The 21,815-nt window shown below is 39.1% G+C and overlaps 2 protein-coding genes across 2 annotated transcripts in view; both read left to right on the forward strand.

Moving 5' to 3' along the window:
* The window catches only part of LOC121379844, an 84,937-nt gene extending 75,052 nt beyond the window's left edge, over positions 1–9,885 (forward strand). The window contains exons 33-37 of the mRNA XM_041508496.1: positions 613–1,110; positions 1,440–1,569; positions 3,595–3,848; positions 5,655–5,826; positions 6,472–9,885. Coding sequence (XP_041364430.1) covers positions 613–1,110; positions 1,440–1,569; positions 3,595–3,848; positions 5,655–5,826; positions 6,472–7,904 — 2,487 coding nt within the window. The 3' untranslated portion in view covers positions 7,905–9,885. The remainder of the gene's footprint in view (positions 1–612; positions 1,111–1,439; positions 1,570–3,594; positions 3,849–5,654; positions 5,827–6,471) is intronic.
* Positions 9,886–19,479: 9,594 nt separating this feature from the next.
* Positions 19,480–19,857, forward strand: LOC121379845. The gene has a single exon (XM_041508497.1). It carries the CDS (start codon positions 19,480–19,482, stop codon positions 19,855–19,857), a length of 378 nt encoding a protein of 125 aa, XP_041364431.1.
* The last annotated feature ends 1,958 nt before the right edge of the window (positions 19,858–21,815 follow it).

A 21,815-nucleotide genomic window follows, 5' to 3' on the forward strand; every position in this document is an offset into this window, starting at 1 on the left:
TTTGTTATCCATTGGCTTAGCAAGGATTTTATATTGGGAGCACACTCTCAACGTGTTTTGTGTTGGACGACAGGCATATATAAAAGGTAGAAGGAAAAGGGAATGCCCCATGGCCACCACTGGAGTGTAATGTGGGGTGTATTAACAGTTGTTTTACCAGGCGTGGTACTTATAATTCTTTTATGGTCTAAACTCAATACACTAACAGAGTCTGAGACTTTATCGTCATGGCAACACCATACAATTTATATGTGTATGACGTCATTAATAATTGAGTCTGGACTCTTAAAAGATTTATAAGCACGGGCCCAGATCTAAACTGACATGATGTGTAACCTGATTGTATTAATGGTAATATTTGAAGTGTAGTTACATTGCTATTTTCACCAGATCTAATTTGGCATAATGTGTATCGTAATGGTTAATGATATTTGAAGTGTATTTATGTGTTATTTTACCACATCTATCTTGTTGTGGTTTGTATCATGACTATGTTAATTATATTTGAAGTGTATCTATATTGTAATTTTTACCAGATCTTAATTTAGCGTAATGTGTATGATGACTATGTTAGTTATATCTGATGTGTATTTATATTGTGATTTTCACCAGATCTACATCGGCGTGGTGTGTAACCTGATCGTGTTCCCAATCAACTTCATCGTGATCACTCTGTTCCGCAAGTCCCGAGCTCGCAAACTGCGTCCGTCTCGCATCAACGAGGCTCTGAAGAACATCCCTCTGACCAAATCCAAGACCTCCGCGTCCATGACCGACGTCCAGCCTGAGGTGGCCAGCATCTTCCAGATCAGCAGACCGTCCACCGTGACCGGTGACCCGAAACGACCAGAGACCGCCACCTCACGACCCGGAACGTCCATGTCAACTGCCGGGGGACTAAAGAGTGTGACTGACAAAAAGAAGAAGAAGTGTGAGTTACCGTGGTGGTTCCGCTATGTGGGCTGGGCGCTGCTGTGGCTAACGACGTTGGTGAGCGGGGCATTCGTCATCTTCTATGCCATCATGTTCGGAGACGAGAAGACCAAGAAGTGGATCACGTCTCTCCTGATATCGTTCATCACGTCCGTGTTCTTCACGCAGCCAATCAAAGTAAGCCTGTATCCACTCATTAATCCACACTACGGGGACGGTTCATATATAAGGGTCTCCTTTGTATTCCGTCAGGAAAACTCTGCTTATTGTTGTGATTAATCTTAAAATGTCTGAAGATTGTAGAGACCAAAAACTGTACATGTATTTCGTGGTAAATCCTTATAGTTAACAACGAAACACAGTGATGTTATCCCCTAATTATGGCCTATGTTGGAATGTAACATAGTCATACAAAGAGAGTAAGGAATGACATTACAGGTCTGGGACATTTTAGGAGGAATTTTGGTAAAGCTTGATAATGATAACAAGACTTGTTGTTGTAACAGGTGTTCCTGACAGCGATCTTTTTGTCGCTGATCATCAAGAACCCGGGAGAGGAAGAGGAGGAACAGCCGGAGGATGAGGAGGAGCCGCAACTCAATACTGATGAGGAGTTCCTGCACGCCGGCGAGACAGGTCAGTCTCTCTGTACTAGACACAGTCTGTAGGGCGTTTACTCAAAACACTGACGACGAATTCATGCACGCCGGCGTGACAGGTCAGTCTCTCTGTACTAGACACAGTCTGTAGGGCGTTTTACTCAAAACACTGATGAGGAATTCATGCACGCCGACGAGGCAGGTGTGTGTCTCTGTACTAGAGTCTGTAGGGGGTCTTAATCAAAACACGGCATGATCGGTTCAGACACGCACAAGCTGGATTATTTATTATCTACCTGCACCTCCATGAGGCAGATCAGTGTCTCTGTACTAGGCTGATTCTGTACGGCGTTTTAATCAAAACATGGTATGACCGGTCCAGACGTTAGACTATTTAATACCTTCATTTCAGTAGATGCTGGCTGACTGGGAGTTCATGAACCTCCATGAGGCAGAGCAGTATCTCTGTACCAGACAAAGTGTATAGGATAGTTTACTCCAATCATGATTGCTTGTTTTGTTTAATGACACCTCTAGAGTTGATTTATTAATCATTGGCCATTAGATGTGAAATATTTGGTTTATTTTGACATAAAGAGGAAACTTGGTACATGAAGTGGCGACAGCGGGTTTCCTCTCTCATTATCTGTGTGGTCCTTAACCATATGTTAGACGCCATATAACCATAATAAAATGCGATGAGTGCGTCGTTAAATAAACCATTTCTTTCTTTCTGGAATGGTTAAATATTTGACATCCAAAAGCCGATGATTAATGTATCAATGTGCTCTAGTGATGTCATGTCATTAGTATCTTTTATGTCGGTATATAAGTGTGTTTACTTGTTCGGGGTGTGTGTTTCTGTCATTTCTGTAATGGCACACATATACATTACACTTGCAGCCTGCACCGATATACGAACCCAACACCTATCAGTCCCAAAGGTGTGCGGCAACCAGTGCAGGACCAGTCCTCACACGTGGCGACATTTGGACTGCACGTGTTCGTCTTTCCTGATTATTTCCGATTGCAAATCCACATGCATTACAAATATCAAAACAATGTACACATGGTATACACGTGGCACTCTGTGTTTCCTGGTAACGTGTTACCATTTTTCGTCCTGCATGTAATACATAGATACGTTATGTTGTTCACGATCAGGTGTTAGGAGTGGCAGTCTTCTTACACATAGAAGTAGGATGGCACGAGGAGTGACAGTCCTCCAATAGATACGTTATGTTGTTCACGATCAGGTGTTAGGAGTGGCAGTCTTCTTACACATAGAAGTAGGATGGCACGAGGAGTGACAGTCCTCCAATAGATACGTTATGTTGTTCACGATCAGGTGTTGGGAGTGGCAGTCTTCTTACACATAGAAGTAGGATGGCACGAGGAGTGACAGTCCTCCAATAGATACGTTATGTTGTTCACGATCAGGTGTTAGGAGTGGCAGTCTTCTTACACATAGAAGTAGGATGGCACGAGGAGAAAACATCCTTGGTACTCTATCTTGTGTGGAGATTCAATTTTTGAATGCTTCAATGGTTTTGCCATTCAGTTTCAACACATTTCTTCAACCACCTTTTACATTGATTAATAGCAGGGACCTAGCTCACAGTGGTCCATTATGCTCTCTAAATTTGAAGGACAAAACCGTATACCGTGATACAAATGGTATCCCCACACAAGCCAGAGTCGAAAGGACATCGCAACATCGCGTTGGCTTTGCAAGTCCTTTTGAGAGATCGCAAAGTTGCATGACTTTCATGAATTAGGCCTCTGATGTCTCAACATTTGAATAATTTTAACCAGAGTTTGGACACTAGTTCCTGGTATTTAACTCTGAGATCCAGAAATGTTTTCAGTGACCATCTTGAGGTTGGTATAATTGTTTATACAAAGATGTCTACAACATTGGACTCCATTGGTTACAATTTATGTTGATTTTTCAAAATTAAATGGAGACCTGGGGACAGATTCCCTTCTTGAAACTGTGTTACAGATTTGGTATTCTATGTTTCACAATAATGTTCTTTTAAATATATATCTGTTCTATCAGGTTATGGAGCTACTCGACCTCGTAAGATCGGCTACAAGCCGCCAGACCCGAAGGAGCTGGAGAAGGCTCGCGAGAAGCGGCTGAACGAGATCAAGATGTGGAAGATCATCCGGGAGATCGTCTTCTACTCGTTCTTCCTGTGGATCCTCATGGTGATCAGCTACAGGAACAGGACGCCTGACAGCTACCTGTACAAGGAGAACATGGAGCGGATGTTCATCAAGAACAACGAGACCAACATCTGGTTCACCAGGGTCAGTTTGTGTAGTTAACGAGACCGACATCTGGTTCACCAGGGTCAGTTTGTGTAGTTAAAACAACGAGACCGACATCTGGTTCACCAGGGTCAGTTTGTGTAGTTAAAACAACGAGACCGACATCTGGTTCACCAGGGTCAGTTTGTGTAGCTAAAACAACGAGACCGACATCTGGGTTTTTTTTTTGCGTAGTGAAATCATTGGACACGGAAGGGTGTGTAATGATTAACCTGTCGACCTAAAAGCTGTGTTCGTATCACGGTACCGGTTCTCGCTAATTTTAAGACAGCTACATTGTTGAATAATTACTAACAACTATGCCAGTATGAACAGAAAAAGAACGTGTTGCACACTTTTTTGTATAACAACTACGCAGAGCCATACAGTGTGCACATCGTTTTTTCGGTTCATACTCGCATGAACCAAAAAGTTCTTAAATATTTAAAACAGTATTGATCTCATCTAGTACTAAGGTAAGTAGCCATCTGGGAACCTTATTATAAAACTGAAAAATACAAAGTGTCAGTTGGCAGAATTCGAACCTACTACTCCGAATCACACAGCTGACAGCACCAACATGTTACCATCGACGACCCAAACTGCGTTCACCTAACGACAAAAAACACGAATACGATATTTACGGAAATATTATTCAGCATTTTCCAGTTACAAAATAGATTGTAATCATTTAACGTATAAAATCAACAATTTGGATGTAAAACAAATCCATTCTAGTAAACAAAAGTGAAACATCCTCTGGTAAACAGGAAAAAGTGTGACGTTTCTAACTGCGTTCAGGCGCATGCGTTTGCAAAAAGTATCGTAATGTGCATGTGCAGTTCGTCATTTTCCATTTTTAAGGCCACTACATGACAAAATATATCTTTCTTAACTATGCACAGTTGACGAACTCGTAGTTTAACATTTATTTAAAAGGAAAAATTCAATTTGTCAAGCGTTCTGGGCCCCGTTCCACGAAAGAATTGTAGCTAGCTAAGTTAATTGTACCGTAAACTGTACAGCACCGTAAACTGTACAGCCGTTCCACAAAGCAACATTACGGTAGTCGTGAGTACCCCTTTAATGATTAAAATATTCTTTACGAAGAAGTACGAATTAGTTCAATAATGAATTGGTTACCGACTTTTCGGAACATCTATGATGTATTCAGTGGTTTCGGACATCCATGAAGTAACTTTATCAGTTTATTTGCTAAGCGATAATTGCCGAATGCATAAGACATGAGAGTTATCTCCCGTGTTTTCACGTAAAAGTCGTATGGCCTAGAATGTTTTTCATCGAACGCCGAGTTTTATAAAAGGTATTTAATATATATTAGATCCATTTTTATACAAAAAGTTAGTATTCTTCTTAGAAAATGACCAAGTCACCATTTAACTACCATTTGACAGCTACGTTAGTGGCTTACAACTGCCTCGTACCTATTGTAAATGTAAACAAATTCTAACAAGAGGGGTCTTAAAAATTATAAAAATTAAATGCTTTGGCCTTGTTGATCTGGCACGTGTGAGGTCATGTGATACGCACCGAATGATAATTCATCTTTCTCCAATTTAACCTTATTCTTTTTTTAGTTTCTGACAAGACGACCTCGCTAAACATTCTACGTCACTAATGTGTTACTTATTTGTATTTCCCTAAATTGGATTTCACTAAATTTAAAGATCATCATCATACTAATCATCATTAGCTTGTACATAATATCAAGACATAAATCGTTACAGCAGCAGCTTGTAAATAATATCAAGACATATCTTTACAAAGTAAATATATTGTTTTTAGGTCCAGAACACTAAGGATTTCTGGAAATGGGCTCGGAGTGGTCTGATCAATGGAATTCGAGCTAGCAACTACTACAATAACTACCCGCCCTTTTTGCTGCGTGGATTCGTCAACGACAAAGTGTCAAGGATCATGGGATACGCCACTATGCGCCAGCTGCGAGTGAAGCCAGGTGAATCAGAGAGGATGGTTGTCATGGCGTTGTAATTAACGTCCACGTGTTTTAAAGCTAGTTGGTGCGGAGTTCGTGTCACAGTAGCAGCTCCAGTGTAGTGTTAGTGTAATGTCAGTGACTAAGATATTGATCATGTGCAATATCACTGTTATGTTGAGAGATTTTATAATGTAAGTGTTGTATTTATAAATTGAATTTAGTGTTATCTAAAGAACTATAGCTGAACAAATTCTTTAGAAATACCAACACAGCGAGTTCAGCGAGTTCAGGTGTGTGTTAATAGTATACGAATTGCAAATGATATAATAAAGCTGTTTTGCTAGATTCATATTATTATCTTATTAATTTCTATCAAAGGCCGTGATATGTGCTACCCTGTCTTTGGGATGGTGCATATAATAGATCCCTTGCTAATAATGAAAAAAATGTAGCGTGTTTCCTTTCTAAGATTATCTGTCAAAATTACCAAGTGCTTGACATCCAAAAGCCGATGATTAATAAACCAATGTGCTCTAGTGGTGTCGTTAAACAAACCAATTTTAAAGTTACTAATTTTTACTCATAGCCCGTCTTCCAAATTGATATACAGTACGCGTCCCCCACCTATATTTTGTTTAATACTGAATTTTGTTCTTCTTCCAGCTTTATGCAAGCCCTCCAAGGTTCTGCGGACAGTGATTGACGAATGCAATTCCATCTACTCCATCTTCAGCGAAGATAAGAGAAGTTTCCTGCCAGGCTGGAAAGACATTCCACCGAACACGGCTGTCAATGACACCGATATGGGCGAGTACGGCTATAAGTCGGCCTCGGAGCTGAATGGGTATCCGTACTGGGGCATCCTCGAGCTGTATGGGGGAGGGGGATACATTTACGCGCTTCGTCAGAACAAGTCGACGATGACAGACAAAATGCTGCAACTAGAAGAAGAAGGCTGGATCGACAAGTACACACGAGCAGTCTTTATAGAATTCACGGTATACAACGCCCAGGTGAACCTATTTGGCGTTGCCACGATCCTGTGCGAGTTCCAGCCTAGCGGAGGTGTTGTACAATCCTACAGATTCGAGCCGGCCATGTTGATTCCTTACATGTCCTCCGTGGTCTTGTTCCAGATTATCTGCGAAATTGTGTACCTCATCTTCACCATGGCCTTCATCGTGATAGAGATCAGGAACTTCTACAAACAGCGCATGCAGTACTTCAAATACTTCTGGAACTGGATCGAGCTGTCCATCATCGGCTCGTCCGTGGGTTCGGTTGTCGTGTACTTCTACCGGCTGATCGTCGTCAACCGCCTGACATCCGAGATAAAGGAGTTCCACGGCAACTCCTACATGAAGTTCCAGTACGCCGCCTACTGGAGCGAGATGTTCTCCTACATGATTGGTTGGCTCGTATTCTCGGCCACACTCAAGTTCCTCAAACTGCTGCGATTCAACAAGCGAGTGTCCCTGCTGGCCGGAACCCTGAAGCATGGCGCGCGAGGCATCATCCACTTCAGTCTCATCTTCTGGATCGTCTTCTTCGCCTTCTCGCAACTCTTCTACCTGACGTTCATGTCGTCGCACCACTCCTTCTACAGCTTCGTGTCGTCCGTGGAGGCGCTCATCACGATGATGATGGGCAAGTTCGACATCTACGGCATGCTGATGGTGCAGCCCGTGCTCACGCAGGTCTACATGTTCTTCTTCGTGCTCACCGTCACCTTCATCCTCGTCAACATGTTCATGTCGATCCTAAACGAAACCTTCACCGCCGTCCGCAGCGACATCAGTAAGCGCAACAACGACTACGAGATCGTCAACTTCATGATCGGACGCTTCAAGAAGTGGACTGGTATCGGCTCCACTGCTCCCACCATGACCCCCGAGGAGCTGAGTAAGCAGAAGGGGCAGCAGTACAAGAAGAAACCCTCGGTGGCCGACTTCCCGGACAGGATCGAGCGTCTGCTGACGTCCATCTCCAGCGTCTACTTGGACCAGGACCCAATCGGTCCGCTCGACACGAAGATGGATATGAGGAACGCTGTAAGGGGACAGTACTCTGATGTCCGAAAAACCGCCAAGAAATAGTCCCAGTGCATCGGCACAAACTAAACAGTTCTGACATTAACAGGCCCTGTAAATCAATAACTAAATAGTTCTGGTGTTAACTGACACTTTATTTTTAAACCAATAACTAAACAGTTATTTTTAAACCGATATGACATAATTGGTTCCATAATTGTACAATGAATGAGCTAATGTTTTGTGCTATTTACAATTTTCTTAAAGGTAGTGATTTAATAAAGGCATAATTCTATATTTTTGAAAATAATGAACAAATATTCTGTGATAAATAAAATAGTTCCGTCCAAGCATACACTGCTGATGCTGATTAATATTCATTAGCAAAATAAAATGCTGCTGACTATTTTATTAACGTTTTTTAAGGAAAAGGACGCCATTGTTTTGACCTAGTGCTACCATTGTATTGTTTGTTATATATTATATTTATGTTGTGTTTCTGTCGTACTTGATTTTGTAAACATATTGGACACCGAGGTTAGGTACGATCTGTGGACTCGTTCTGCGAAATCGTACCTCATTGTATCGTGGTACAACTGCTGGATTCCCTATTGGCCTGGGTTGGTCTGTGGTCGTTAGTATTCCCATAGGTAGATCATAATGTCTGTCCCGCTTTCTAATAATGGTCGTCCCGATTTATACTATGACTGTCCTGATTTCTAACTGGTCTGATTCCTAATAACGACTATCCTGAATGTAATTTATGGCTGTCCAAATTTTTAATAATGGCTGTCTTGAATTTCTAATTTCAGAAAGTGTTTAGACATTGCTATACCTGTCCCTGTAGCAGTCAAAGAGTTTTAATACTATAATGTAAATTATACCAAACTATGACACAATTAGGCACTTTTTAAGAGGACAGTTGTTGCTTTCTCAATCCATCTTATTATTGATTTAATCACATTGTCCATTCAGTTATATTCTTTCTAGGACGCCATCTTCATTTCGAAGTAGACAAGTTCTTCTATGGCAGATTCGTGGTTAAAATAATAACCCATATTAGTGAATGTTTAGAAGTTTGTTTTATATTGTACAACTGTGTGTTCTCACTGACGATAGGATGCAATCCTTGATCTTACCAATAACACTGTGTAATTGTTTCCTATTCATAGTGATACTATGTTAACTAAAGCGGTCTGTTTAATTATGTCACCTGTAATAATGGTATCGCCGTTATTTATTAAAATAGTATTGTCATGTTAGTCCACGAGCCAGGACACAAAATTATACCAATCGGTACCACCTGGGGGGATGAACACAACCTATCCCTTTCCACCGTTGATTTTCGTTCGTTTTAAAGTTAAATGTCTTCAGAAATATAATCAGTTTGTGACGGCCAAAGCATGAGTGAAGAGAGTGGAGTGCTATCTTTCACATGACGAAGAGGGCATCATTTGAGTAGGAAACAGTGTTGTTTGTTTGTTTTGTGTTTGTAACAGCCAGTCGTGTTTTTGCAAAACGTCTTTGTCAAACGTGACGAGACACCGCTATCAATTCCGTCCATACATTTATGCTGTATTGTCTTTGATATTGTTATTTTTTATCTGTAAGAACTAATGAACGAAGTGAAGTGATACAAAATTATATTTTCCTATGTTTACAATACATTTATATTTGTTTAAAATGTTTATTGATCAAATTTAGTTAATTATATTTTAGTTTGTATCATTAAAAATATAATGAAAATCAGCAAATGGAATTAAGTATTCATGTAAATTGAGAGGTTTAAATTCTATTCTTCTATTTTATCTACAACGACGACGAATATTAGTACCACTACAACTATTATAATTACTATTTATTTATTTTAATTAGTATTTGGATTATACTAATGAATATGAGTAGTGAAAGAAATATGCATGACCCTTTATTTATTTATTTATTTATATATATTATATTATATTATGATGGTCAACAATGTATGATAATACAAATACGATGATGCATTTGGTATCATTTTACAGTAAATAAAATAGTCACCAGCCACCACCTCTGTTTGTTTATTTATTGTTAGTGTAGAATACCAGTTGACATACTAGTGTTGTGTGCTGTAACACCAAAACAACTAGATCAACAATTTTTACAAAAGTAACAGAAAATAGACTAATCATAAAAGATACATTATATATATATATATATACTGAACAAAATAAGAAACTTCCGCTAACTTTGCTTGAACATAACTTGATGAAAACAAACCGGGGGAATGATTGTTATATATGCGTTTAAAGAGTGTTCCATGATGCATCGTTTGGTGCAAATATCATGGCCATAGGTTAACAGAAACTGGGAGAAATTTTGACCAAGTGTGGTAGGGGTTAAAAAAACAACCCACCCACTTAATAACGGGTATGACCACTGCAGTGCATCGCAGGCACATAGAATTGACTAAAGTGTTAATTTCTGCCTGTGGAATATTGTTCCATTCCTGAATGAGCGCTTGACGAAGTTCGTTGACGTTAGCGGGTGGGTTGGGACGACGCCTCAATCGTCTGTCCAGACTATCCCAGACATGCTCGATGGGGTTGAGATCAGGACTTTTGGCGGGCCAGTCATCAATGAAATCAATGTTACATGCTGAAAAATCGAGATGTTGGCGTTGTTATGGAACAGAGGAATGACGTGATGAGCGAGAATGTCATCACGGTAACGTTGAACATTTAAATTACCATCAATGACGACTAGTGGTGAACGATAACCATGAGCAATGGCTGCCCAGACCATGACAGAACCCCCACCCCCGAAACGATCTCGTTCAAGAACACAACAGTCAGCATAGCGTTTATTTCTCCTACGGTAGACGCGCACCCTGCCATCACAACGTTGTAAAGAAAATCTGGATTCATCCGAAAAAAGAACGGTATTCCAGCGTCGCCGTATCCAACGAGTGTGTACACGTGCCCAATTAAGACGATTTAGACGATCGCGTTGCGTTAAAACGCATCCGACGTAAGGACGTCGTGCATGTAAACCGTTCTACCGCAGACGATTACGAACAGTTTGCCCACTGATTCGGTTATTATGAAGCCCAGGTGTGTTAGCAGCAGTAGCAGTGTCAGTTTGGAATAGATTGCGCAAATGCATGTTCATGATATAGCGGTCTTGACCACGCGTTGTAACACGCGAACGTCCACGACGTGGCAAGTCGTTGGTGCTTCCTGTCGTTCGAAATCTTACGCGAAGATTTCGTATCGCTCGACTAGAACTCCCAAAATGCCTTGCAACGTCTTCTGTCGACATGCCAGCATCAAGCATGCCAATCGCCCGTTCGCGTAAATTATTGGGTATTCTTGGCATACTAAAAATGCTACAATGTAAAAAAACGTTAATTTGTTTTACAAATTTTGAAGCGTTTTCGTTCACTTGACAACAATGTCAGTAAGACAAGTAAAACAAATTGACCGAATACTACACGGGACATGTCGAACCATGCATGCACGTGCAAATTGAATTTCACGTTGTCGACGATTAACAGTGCAAAAATAATCGATAAAATTCATGAATCCTGATAATACAGCTCAAGGCTAATACTACCTATATAATTTCATTACACAATGAATTCTTTAACACAACAAATACTATATGCACAAATCGGAAGTTTCTTTTTTTGTTCAGTATATATATATATATATATATATTGAGGGGGGTGGGGGGGGGGAGGGTGTAGTCCAATGTTAAAGCGCTCGTATGATGCGCTGTCGGTCTGGGATCTTTCCCCGTCTCGTTCCAACCAGTGCACCACGACAGGTATATAAAAGGCCTTTTTATGTGCTGTTCTGTCTTTGGGATGGCGCATATAAAAGATGGTTTCCTTTCTAAGAATGTCAAAATTACTAAATGTTTGACATCGAATAAACAATGATTAATACATCAATGTGCTCTAATGATGTCGTTAAACAGAATAAACTTTTAAAATGGAGGGAATTAAAAGAGCAGAAGACGAAATAGGCTTTTCCGCCAATTTACCGAGGCATGTTGAGGACGAGGACCGATCGCAATCACTTGCTAGACTAATCTTTGCTCCTAACGTTAAATGTAATATGATATATATATATAGTAGACGATGGTACCAGTCAAACGCTTCTCCTGCTGAACACGCCGCAGATAACATATACTCTTCAAAAAAAGAAACGCAAAAGGGTACAAATGGGTTATAACTCCGATTTTATGTTTCCTACCGGTTCATGCTTTGTGAATATAAGGTCATTGCATGTCCCAAACACATTCCCACGGTTACATTCGATAAAACGCAGCTACTGTACAATAAAGTTCCAAAATGTGAATATTCGCAAAAACGCAGCCACGTGCAAACCATGTCACCACTGCACGTGCGTTGTCTGCACGTGCAACATGAACACCGACAGTATAAAAGTGCAGGGTGTTCGCTTGCCTGGCCTCTGTATCTGGCATGCCACGTCTCAGTGAACCGCAGAGAAACAATGCCATCGGCCGACTAGACGCAGGCGAATCCAGAACGGCCGTTGCCAGGGCATTCCATGTGTCCCCAAGCACCATCTCCAGACTGTGGGACCGTTACCAGCAACATGGATCAACACGTGACCTCCCTAGATCCGGTCGACCACGGGTCACTACCCCCGGGCAGGACCGCTACATCCGGGTACGCCACCTTCGAGAACGATTGACTACTGCCACCTCCACAGCCGCAGCAATACCAGGTTTGCGCAGGATATCCGACCAGACCGTACGGAACCGCCTACGTGAGGTAGGAATTCGTGCCAGTTCGAGGTGTCATCTTAACACCACAACAGCGTCGACTCCGACTGCAGTGGTGCCAGATTCATCGACAATGGCCTCAACTGCGATGGAGACAGGTGTGGTTCAGTGACGAGTCCCGATTTCTGCTCCGACGTCATGATGGAAGATGTCGCGTGTATAGGCGTCGTGGTGAACGTTATGCGGCAAACTGCGTGCAGGAAGTGGACAGATTCGGCGGGGGTAGTGTCATGGTGTGGGCAGCCATCTCACACACTGGCAGAACTGACCTGGTCCACGTGCAGGGCAACCTGAATGCACAGGGCTACATTGACCAGATCCTCCGGCCACACATCGTTCCAGTTATGGCCAACGCCAACGCAGTGTTCCAACATGACAACGCCAGGCCTCACACAGCACGTCTCACAACGGCTTTCCCACAGAACAACAACATTAATGTCCTTCCTTGGCCATCGATATCACCGGATTTGAACCCAATTGAGCATCTATGGGACGAGTTGGACCGACGCCTCCGACAGCGACAACCACAGCCCCAGACCCTGCCCGAGCTGGCAGCAGCCTTGCAGGCCGAGTGGGCCACCATCCCCCGTGACGTCATCCGTACTCTGGTTGCTTCAATGGGCAGGCGGTGCCAGGCAGTTGTCAACACACGCGGAGGCCACACCCGGTATTGACTCCAGATGACCTTGACCTTGGTGGTGTGTCCTATCACTTACTCACAATGGACTAGAGTGAATTGTGAACAATCCTGCAACATTTGGTAATTATCGGACTCACCATTCAATAATTAAATCAATTCTCCAAATGTTACGACAATGTGGTTTTGCGTTTCTTCTTTTGAAGAGTATATATATTAAAGCTAATATACGCAACACTAAAAAGTTTTGATATAATGATAACAGAACCTGGTAGTAGTATATTCTTGTTCATGCGGAACACACTACTTGCCAATGAGTATAAACAGGCACGGTGAGGCGGGGGGAGGGGGAGTAGCGGGGGGGGGGGGGTCCTCAATAATTCTGAATAAAAAATATTATTCGTAGGAAATCTGATTATTATTGTAAACCCCTAAAACTCGGACACTTTGCGCCCTCGATCTCAGTCACCCCCCCCCCCCCCCCCCCCCCCCCCCGCCCATGTGTATTTGCTTACGCTATGCCTACCTGTACACAGAGAATAATTCGACCTGAGCAGGACAAAACCGATATCTTAAGACAGTAACCAGTTATTTTATTTATTCTGCAATTATCATAAAACGAACAATTAATGAATTGAATCGTTTCATTTGACAACTTTACCTTTCTCCAGAGTAGTATGTCCACACGTCTTTAATGCCTCGCTTACAATATCCATACACCAAAACAACATAATTCTTAAATAACAACAATTTAGTTCCTATTGTAAAATTAAAAATTGTATTCAAAACTCAACTGGAAATAAAAGAATAAGTAACTTTCAACAATATCACACTCCTTCAGTGATCATAACTAGTAAAAGTAGTTACGTCCACAAAAGCTATATCTGTGGTCAGTGACCGATACTATAGAAGTGTGTGTAGTCATCATATCTTTACAATACATGTAGTAATACCTACTTCTTCATTCAAAGTATTTTACTATATCGATATCAGTCAAATTCAAACTTATGTAGTCAGGTGATCTGTAATATGGCATACTAGTCTCATCAGACCAACAGTTGAAGTGCACCACCTTTAACTAGTGCACTAACTATACCTGATATTGTCTTATATCAGTGACATTGTGTGATAAAACGTATTGTCCTTAACTATTTGAATACAGCAACATTAAAAAAAAAGCCATGCCAAGGCGCACCTTTTACATATTTAAGTACATTGATTAAATTAGTTCAAATAAATTACATAAAGTTACAATTTTAAAATGTTATTTAAAACGGGAAACTGCACCTATTTGATATCAGTCGCTTTGTTCTGTGTGGTAAATAGTTATTTAATGAAAGGTGTGTGTGTTATTTTAGAAATCATTATAATTCCGAGTATCACCCCAATTTCCGGTACGCGTCAAACGATCATTATACAACTCTGTTTTACAGCTTATTTATAAACATTAAAGTTAATTTACTTTGATTAACGACACCACTAGAGCACATTGATTTATTTGGTAATTCTGACACATGGTCTTCAGAAGAAAACTCTAATCAGTTGTGTTGATAAACTGTTTACTGCCATTATTAATAACCAGTTCAAGTTCTTTATTTGCTTTGAGTTTTACAACTCATCAGCTGAATACATAACATAAATAATACAACATAGTTATACAAAATACACACGTGCAAAACAATGGTGGGTGTGGTTTATATACAATCATGGTCAAATGAAGTTAAATTTATTACATTAACTATTATCCTGCATTAACCGATTCTCTAATTGTATGTTTTTTTAAATGCTTCAAGGATCTCCTCTGGAAATAATTAAAGAAAATTGCCAAAACAAATTACATATATTTATTGAAATTTTCGTACTATTATATGCAGATGATACTGTAATTTTCTCCGAAACTCCTGAAGGTATGCAACATGCTTTAGATATATTTGATGACTATTGTAACTCTTGGAATCTTAGCATTAATGTGAGTAAAACAAAAGTTGTGATTTTTAGCAAGAGAAAGTCGAGGTCTAATGTTGAATTTATGCTGCAAGATGAACGATTGGAAATTGTTGATTATTACTGTTATTTAGGAATTTGTTTTAAATATAATGGGAATTTTTCTAATGCAAAGCAACATCTTGTAGACCAAGCTCAAAAAGCACTTTTTGCCATATACCAAAAAATACGGAACAATAGCATACCAATTCATATACAATTAAAACCTCTTTGATTCAATGGTTGAACCGATTTTATTATAGGGATCAATTTGGGGTTATGAAAATTTACAAATAATAGAAAAAATTAATCTCCAGTTTTGCAAACGGATTTTGAAGGTAAAAAAAAGTACCCCAAATTTTATGGTATATGGAGAATTAGGAAGGTTCCCTTTAGAAATACAAGTAAAGTTACGAATGGTGTCATTTTGGAGTAAACTGGTTAAAGACGAAAATAAACTTAGTAGTATTTTATATAAATTAATGTTCTCTTTAAACAGTGGTGAAGGAAATCAATTTAAATGATTGAAATTCATAAAAAGACTTTTAAGTATTTTCGATAACTCGGGAATGGGGTACATTTATACCAATCAAAATAATGATTTCAAAGCGTGTAAACAAGAATTAAAACAAAACCTCTGTGATCAGTTTATACAACAGTGGTTCTCGGAAATTACAAACTCTTCTAGGGGTCAATTTTATACATTATTTAAAACAGAATTTTATTTCGAAACCTATTTGTCGAGATTATCGTATCAAAATAGATGCTGGATAACTAAATTGCGTACGTCAAATTTAAGATTACCAATCGAAACTGGCAGATGGTTTAAAGTTCCTAGAGAAAATAGAATATGCAAACTTTGTAATACCGATATTGGAGATGAATACCATTATTTATTTAATTGTAAAAATTATAATATTGAAAACATTAGAAGAAAATATATAAAACAATATTATAGAATTAATCCTAGCATTTTTAAAATGAAAGGTATGCTGTCATTATGTAATGCACCATTATTAAAAAAAACTAGCTATATTTATTAAATGATTATCTTGTCTTGTGAACTGACGTTTCTCCACATATTTTAGCTATTTTGTTTGCATATCTTGTGTTCTGTTAATTATAGATACTTCTATGTTGACGCCTGTTCTTATCATGTATGTTAATTATGTATTAGAAAATGTCCTCTTGTTACACATTGTAATGTGTCTGAGTGTTGTTTAATAAATCTTGAAAAAAAGAAAACAGCTACAGGTTTCCATTGGTAGCAACGGATAGTTTATGTGTACTTTCTCACAGACAGGACAGAACATATCACGGTCTGTAATATACCAGTTGTGGAGTACTGGTTAGAGACGACGTCTACTGAGGAGATTTTATCCTTCTACCCTAGCACCTCAGGCGAGCGCTTTATCGACTAAGATATATCCTATATAAACATTATGACCAAAACCCCCAAATAAAACCATGGATGTACCTAAATACATATTGTAACCAAGAAACTAAGAATCAAAGAGACGTACCAATTGTTTGAGCAGTATCGACCTTTAAATAGTTTGCTGAATATCAATAAAACAGGATGACGTCATCTAATCGTGTTGCCATAGCATAATATCGATCATTTACGCAGTTATGTTCAGTACTGAAATAGATATACAAAACGTATATATCTTATATGAATTATTAATTTTATAAAAATCAATGTCTGGAGGAATTTAAGATTGACATTTCAGGCCGTGCACCAACCAACTCTGAAAATTTGTTTTGTATGTACTCGCTTCGTCTGAAGTTTAAACTAACAGTATTATTTTTCAACAATTATCTATATCTCATGTCATGTAGATAGGATTTCAACAGTTTACATCGTGTACACACACATCATGGTTAGAAGAAATAACAGGTGTAGTTAACGTGTCAGTTGTCAAGGAACAAAAGCCTTAGTTTCTATTCCATTCCCGACCTTTCTTCGGCTTAGAACACAAATCCCCACAATTACACCAGTTCCTCTAACATCTGTGCGAAATTCCAACTATTCATGGTAAACCTACTTATTTTTGCGACTATTTCTCGTTCCACCTAGTGCATCACGACTGGTATATCAAATGCCGTGGTATGTGTTACCTTGTCTTTAGAATGGTGCATATAAAAGATCCCTTGGAACTAATAGAAAAATGTAGCGGGTTTCTTCGTTAAGACTATATGTAAAAATTACCAAATGTTTGACATCCAATAGCCTATGATTATGATGTCGTTAAAGACAGCATACGTTAACGTTTTACTTATCAGTGCATACGATTTCACCATACTATCAATGGCGGATCCAAAGAAGAGTCGCAAGGATCCTCTGACACCCACCCAGTCTGTTTTAAGTGCCCTTTTTAATGACTTGTTTTTTTTAAAAATTCATCATCCACAATATCCAACACTATATTGCCCTGAGTGCGCGTCTCTGAGAATCTTTAGTTCACAATGTTCCGCGGAGCATGCCCTGGACCCATCTTACAGATCTAGCTCCCTTTGGAAACTCGATTCATTTGCTTTCGGCCATTTTCTACGTTTGGTAGTCTTTGGCAGTCCTCCTACTGGCGGCGCAAGATGGATGAAACGGGTTACTTATCGCCTAGGGAGTGGCAGTCCTCACACTGGCGAGAAATCAGGGATGACACACCCTATTACTGTCCTCCTAGAGGAGTGACGGTCCTTCCAGTGTCGAGGATCTGATAGTGGACCATGGAGCAATCACGGCTTTGGTTAAACCATCATTTTGACCTTGCCTTGTGCAAAAAATACGATTTTTACTACAGTATACGGTTTTGTCTAAATTCCATGGTTAATTAGGTATCAACGGAGTAGGTAAACTCGTTAATGTGGCTACCTTTCAGGGTTCAAGGGTTCATGTTCCAGAAACTTGCCTAAGCACCCTGGTGAATTTCAGTTTTTAAAATTAAAATCAATGGGAATGAATGACTGAATGAATGTTTAACGACACCCCAGCACGAAAAATACCTGTTTGTTTAAAGACACCTTGGGACATTTTAAACTACGGTTATATGGAAGAAAAATGTCGGACTCGAAACATTATTTACGATTTGGCGTCGGACATGCAGCTGTGGGCTTTCCATGGGCTGCCATGTTTCTTAAACAGCATGACATCTATTACAGGCACCATCCCACAGAGAGGATAGTACATACAACTGCAACTGGGTTATGTCCCCCCATACAGCTTTTTTGTGTCTTAACTTTAAGACAAAGATACTTGAATGTGTTGCCCATGTCAGATTACATACAGTTCTGACCACTAAAATATATATCTGGCCCGTGTTTACCGGGAATTCCCGCAAAAAATGAGGTTACTTTTACTCTGTTTTTTTTAAATATTGCACAGATATTTGATTGTAAGTTTTGCAACTCTCCCATAAAACAATATTTGCTAGACTTCGTCATTTAGCATTCTCCTTACCAACGCCGTAGTGTACATAGTTCAGAATTTATAACTAATCTGGCACTATCAAAACAACCTACATGTAGCTAAAATGTTAAATTGTACTTTCTGTTATATCTATGACCACGTATCAAATCAAAGGAACCTACATGTAGCTAAAATGTTTAATTGTACTTTCTGCTACTGTAAAATCATTTATTTTCGAGGGGTGTAATTTTCGCGCTAAAAGAAATTAGCCATGTTCGCGGAATTAATATTTCGCACATCGCTGATTAAACCAAACATTTTAAAAATTAACAAAATTAGTACGAGTGTTTATAGAGTGAACAATTAAGACGATCCAAAAACAATCGTTTGATCGTGTAGGCTTTCTACCAGATCAAACGATTAGAGTTTCACAGGTAAAGGGCCTCTTTAAGATTAAATAAATGGCTGCTTGTGTTTAGTCGTTATATATAGAAGCGTTACCGGCCTCGGTGGCGTAGTGGTTAAGCCATCGGACTACAGGCTGGTAGGTACAGGGTTCGCAGCCCGGTACCGGCTCCAACCCAGAGCGAGTTCTTAAGGGCTCAATGGGTAGGTGTAAGGCCACTACACCCTCTTCTCTCTCACTAACAACTAACCAACTAACAACTAACCCACTGTCCTGGACAGACAGCCCAGATAGCTGAGGTGTGTGCCCAGGACAGCGTGCTTGAACCTTAATTGGATATAAGCACGAAAATAAGTTCAAAATCAAATCAAATATAGAAGCGTAGATCGTTTGTAAATCACTACCATCCAAAATGTCTTTACTCTCGTGGTTAAAAAATTCACCCCAACCTAAAACGCCCGGCTTACCAAATCCACGTGAAAGCAAGACTGAAATCGAGGCAGAAACGATAGTCGCAGCAAACACGTCAGTCGACAAGCTGACGTCAGAAGAAAATCCAAAAAAGAGAAAACGTGGTGAATATCAAAATTATGATGAAAACGTACGGGCAAAAATAGCTGTCTATGCTATTGAAAAAGGAGTCATGAAGGCCACAAGAAAGTTTTCAACTGAACTGAACAAAAAACTCTCCGAGTCGACCGTAAGAAGCATGAAAAAGGCTTTCTTAAAAGAGCAGACGCGCACAGGTGCTACGCCACGTCAACTGGTTAAAGCACAGCGAGGGCAATGACCAAAGTTAGGAGATAAAGAAGAAGTAAAACTCTGGATTAAAAAGACACGATTGGCAGGAGTAATAAATGTTAGAATTGTTTTGGCGGCAGCAGATGGAATTCTACGGAAAAGACACAAATCCATGTTAAAAGAATTCGGAGGTGACGTAGAGTTAACTGTTCCTTGGGCTAGATCGTTGCTGCGTCGGATAGAGTTCAAGTTCAAGTTCTTTATTTGCCTTAAGTTAAACAAACTTATCAGCATAAATGCATACATATATAATTACGGTATATATACAAATATACAAATATACAAATACAGGTGGAGAGTGATTTAAGAATTAATGGTGAAATTAACATAGCATACTAGTAATAGTGGTGGGATGTACATATATATGTGCACTATAAACATTATCGTGGTATAGTAATAATTCTAATTCTAAATATATAGGTATATATTGATGTATACCAGATGAAATATGATTAATATACTTGCTAATGAAACGGCAGGTTTGTGGATGTCATATTTTAAGTAAGCTTCAGTAAATCGTTTCTAACTTTATTTGCCAAAACTAAATATTTTCCCAGGTTATTGATGTCTTTATTGTTTTCAGTTGTTAATAGTTCAATGAGCCTAAATACGCTTGGACGTCTGTGGTAACATTGTTTTATATACTTATTCCTCAAATCATTCAAAGCTGGGCAAATAAGGATAAAATGGTATTCGTCTTCTATATCATTATAGTTACAAATAGTGCATTTTCTTTCGGCCCTGTCAATTTTCCTATACCTTCCGATTTCTATATTTAATTTGTGTGCACTAATTCGGATCTTTGATATTTCTTTTAAGTGATTTAATGGTATGGGTTGTTTAAGATATGTTTGTAGCTTGAATTCAAGTAACAAAAATTTATATAAGGTACCTTTCGGTGAAGTCGTTATTCGACTAAAACAATGTTGTTTAAAATTATCGTAAATTCTTACCTTAATTATATTATATTCTCTGTTACCAACATTTGGTATGTTCCATATATAGTTTAGTCCAAGCCTATTTAGTTCTTGTTTGACTTGTGTTACCCAGTTACCCTTTAATCGTTCCATTTCCTCATATATAGCTAAAAGGATACAATTTTCAGTATTTCGTATTTTAATCCAATATTTAACAATTCTTAATTTTCTCATAATATACAGAGGAAAACGCCCTAACTCACTATATATAAATTCATTACAGGCCCCTTGTTGTACTCCAAGTAGTTTTTGGCAGAATTTTGTATGAATATTTTCAACATCCCTTGCACAGTGGAATCCCCAGACCTCTGACCCATAACTAAGAATACTGTTAACATAGGTGTCAAAAACAGATAGCATTGTTTCAATATTAAAATAATGTTAGATCGGCAAGTTTCACCAACTTCATTCTTACGTAAGAACTTTAAATACCTACTAGTAAGCAGTGTTTAATTCCTTTTCCCATGTATGTTGTTCCTCAATCACTGTATTACATGCATTGTTTGTTTTGTAATAAATTAATTGAAAATGATTTTGTTTTGTTTATTTTGTTACACACCATATATATCTGGGTCCATATCTGTGTTCTTTTGAACGTTTGGGAATTGTACATTTCTATAATCAGGTCGTCTAGTAACAATTTGGTGATCAAATTAGAATAGATTAATTTTTCACTGGGTTGTAAATTTCGCGCTAAATGTTTTTGCGCGAATTGCGCGAAAATTAAGTACCCGCGAAAATAAATGATTTTACAGTATATCGATGACCTCGTAGCATACGATAATTACATGACAATGACAGTAGTTCACCTTCCATTGATTTATGAACCAAAGTTAGAAACAAAAGGTTAACGACAGAAAGTAATCCCCTTCATGCTTTGATCTTTATATAGATATTCAAATCGACACTGGCTTCCATATATATTAAGCAATATTCTGTCATTTTAGCATAGAAGTTGCTTTATCATGCC

Source organism: Gigantopelta aegis, chromosome 8 (genome assembly GCF_016097555.1).
Source record: "Gigantopelta aegis isolate Gae_Host chromosome 8, Gae_host_genome, whole genome shotgun sequence".
Lineage (NCBI taxonomy): Eukaryota > Metazoa > Mollusca > Gastropoda > Neomphalida > Peltospiridae > Gigantopelta > Gigantopelta aegis.

Bases quoted from the DNA above. Each gene is read 5' to 3' on its own strand.
- LOC121379845 (XM_041508497.1), top strand. From the start codon at position 19,480: ATGTCTTTACTCTCGTGGTTAAAAAATTCACCCCAACCTAAAACGCCC.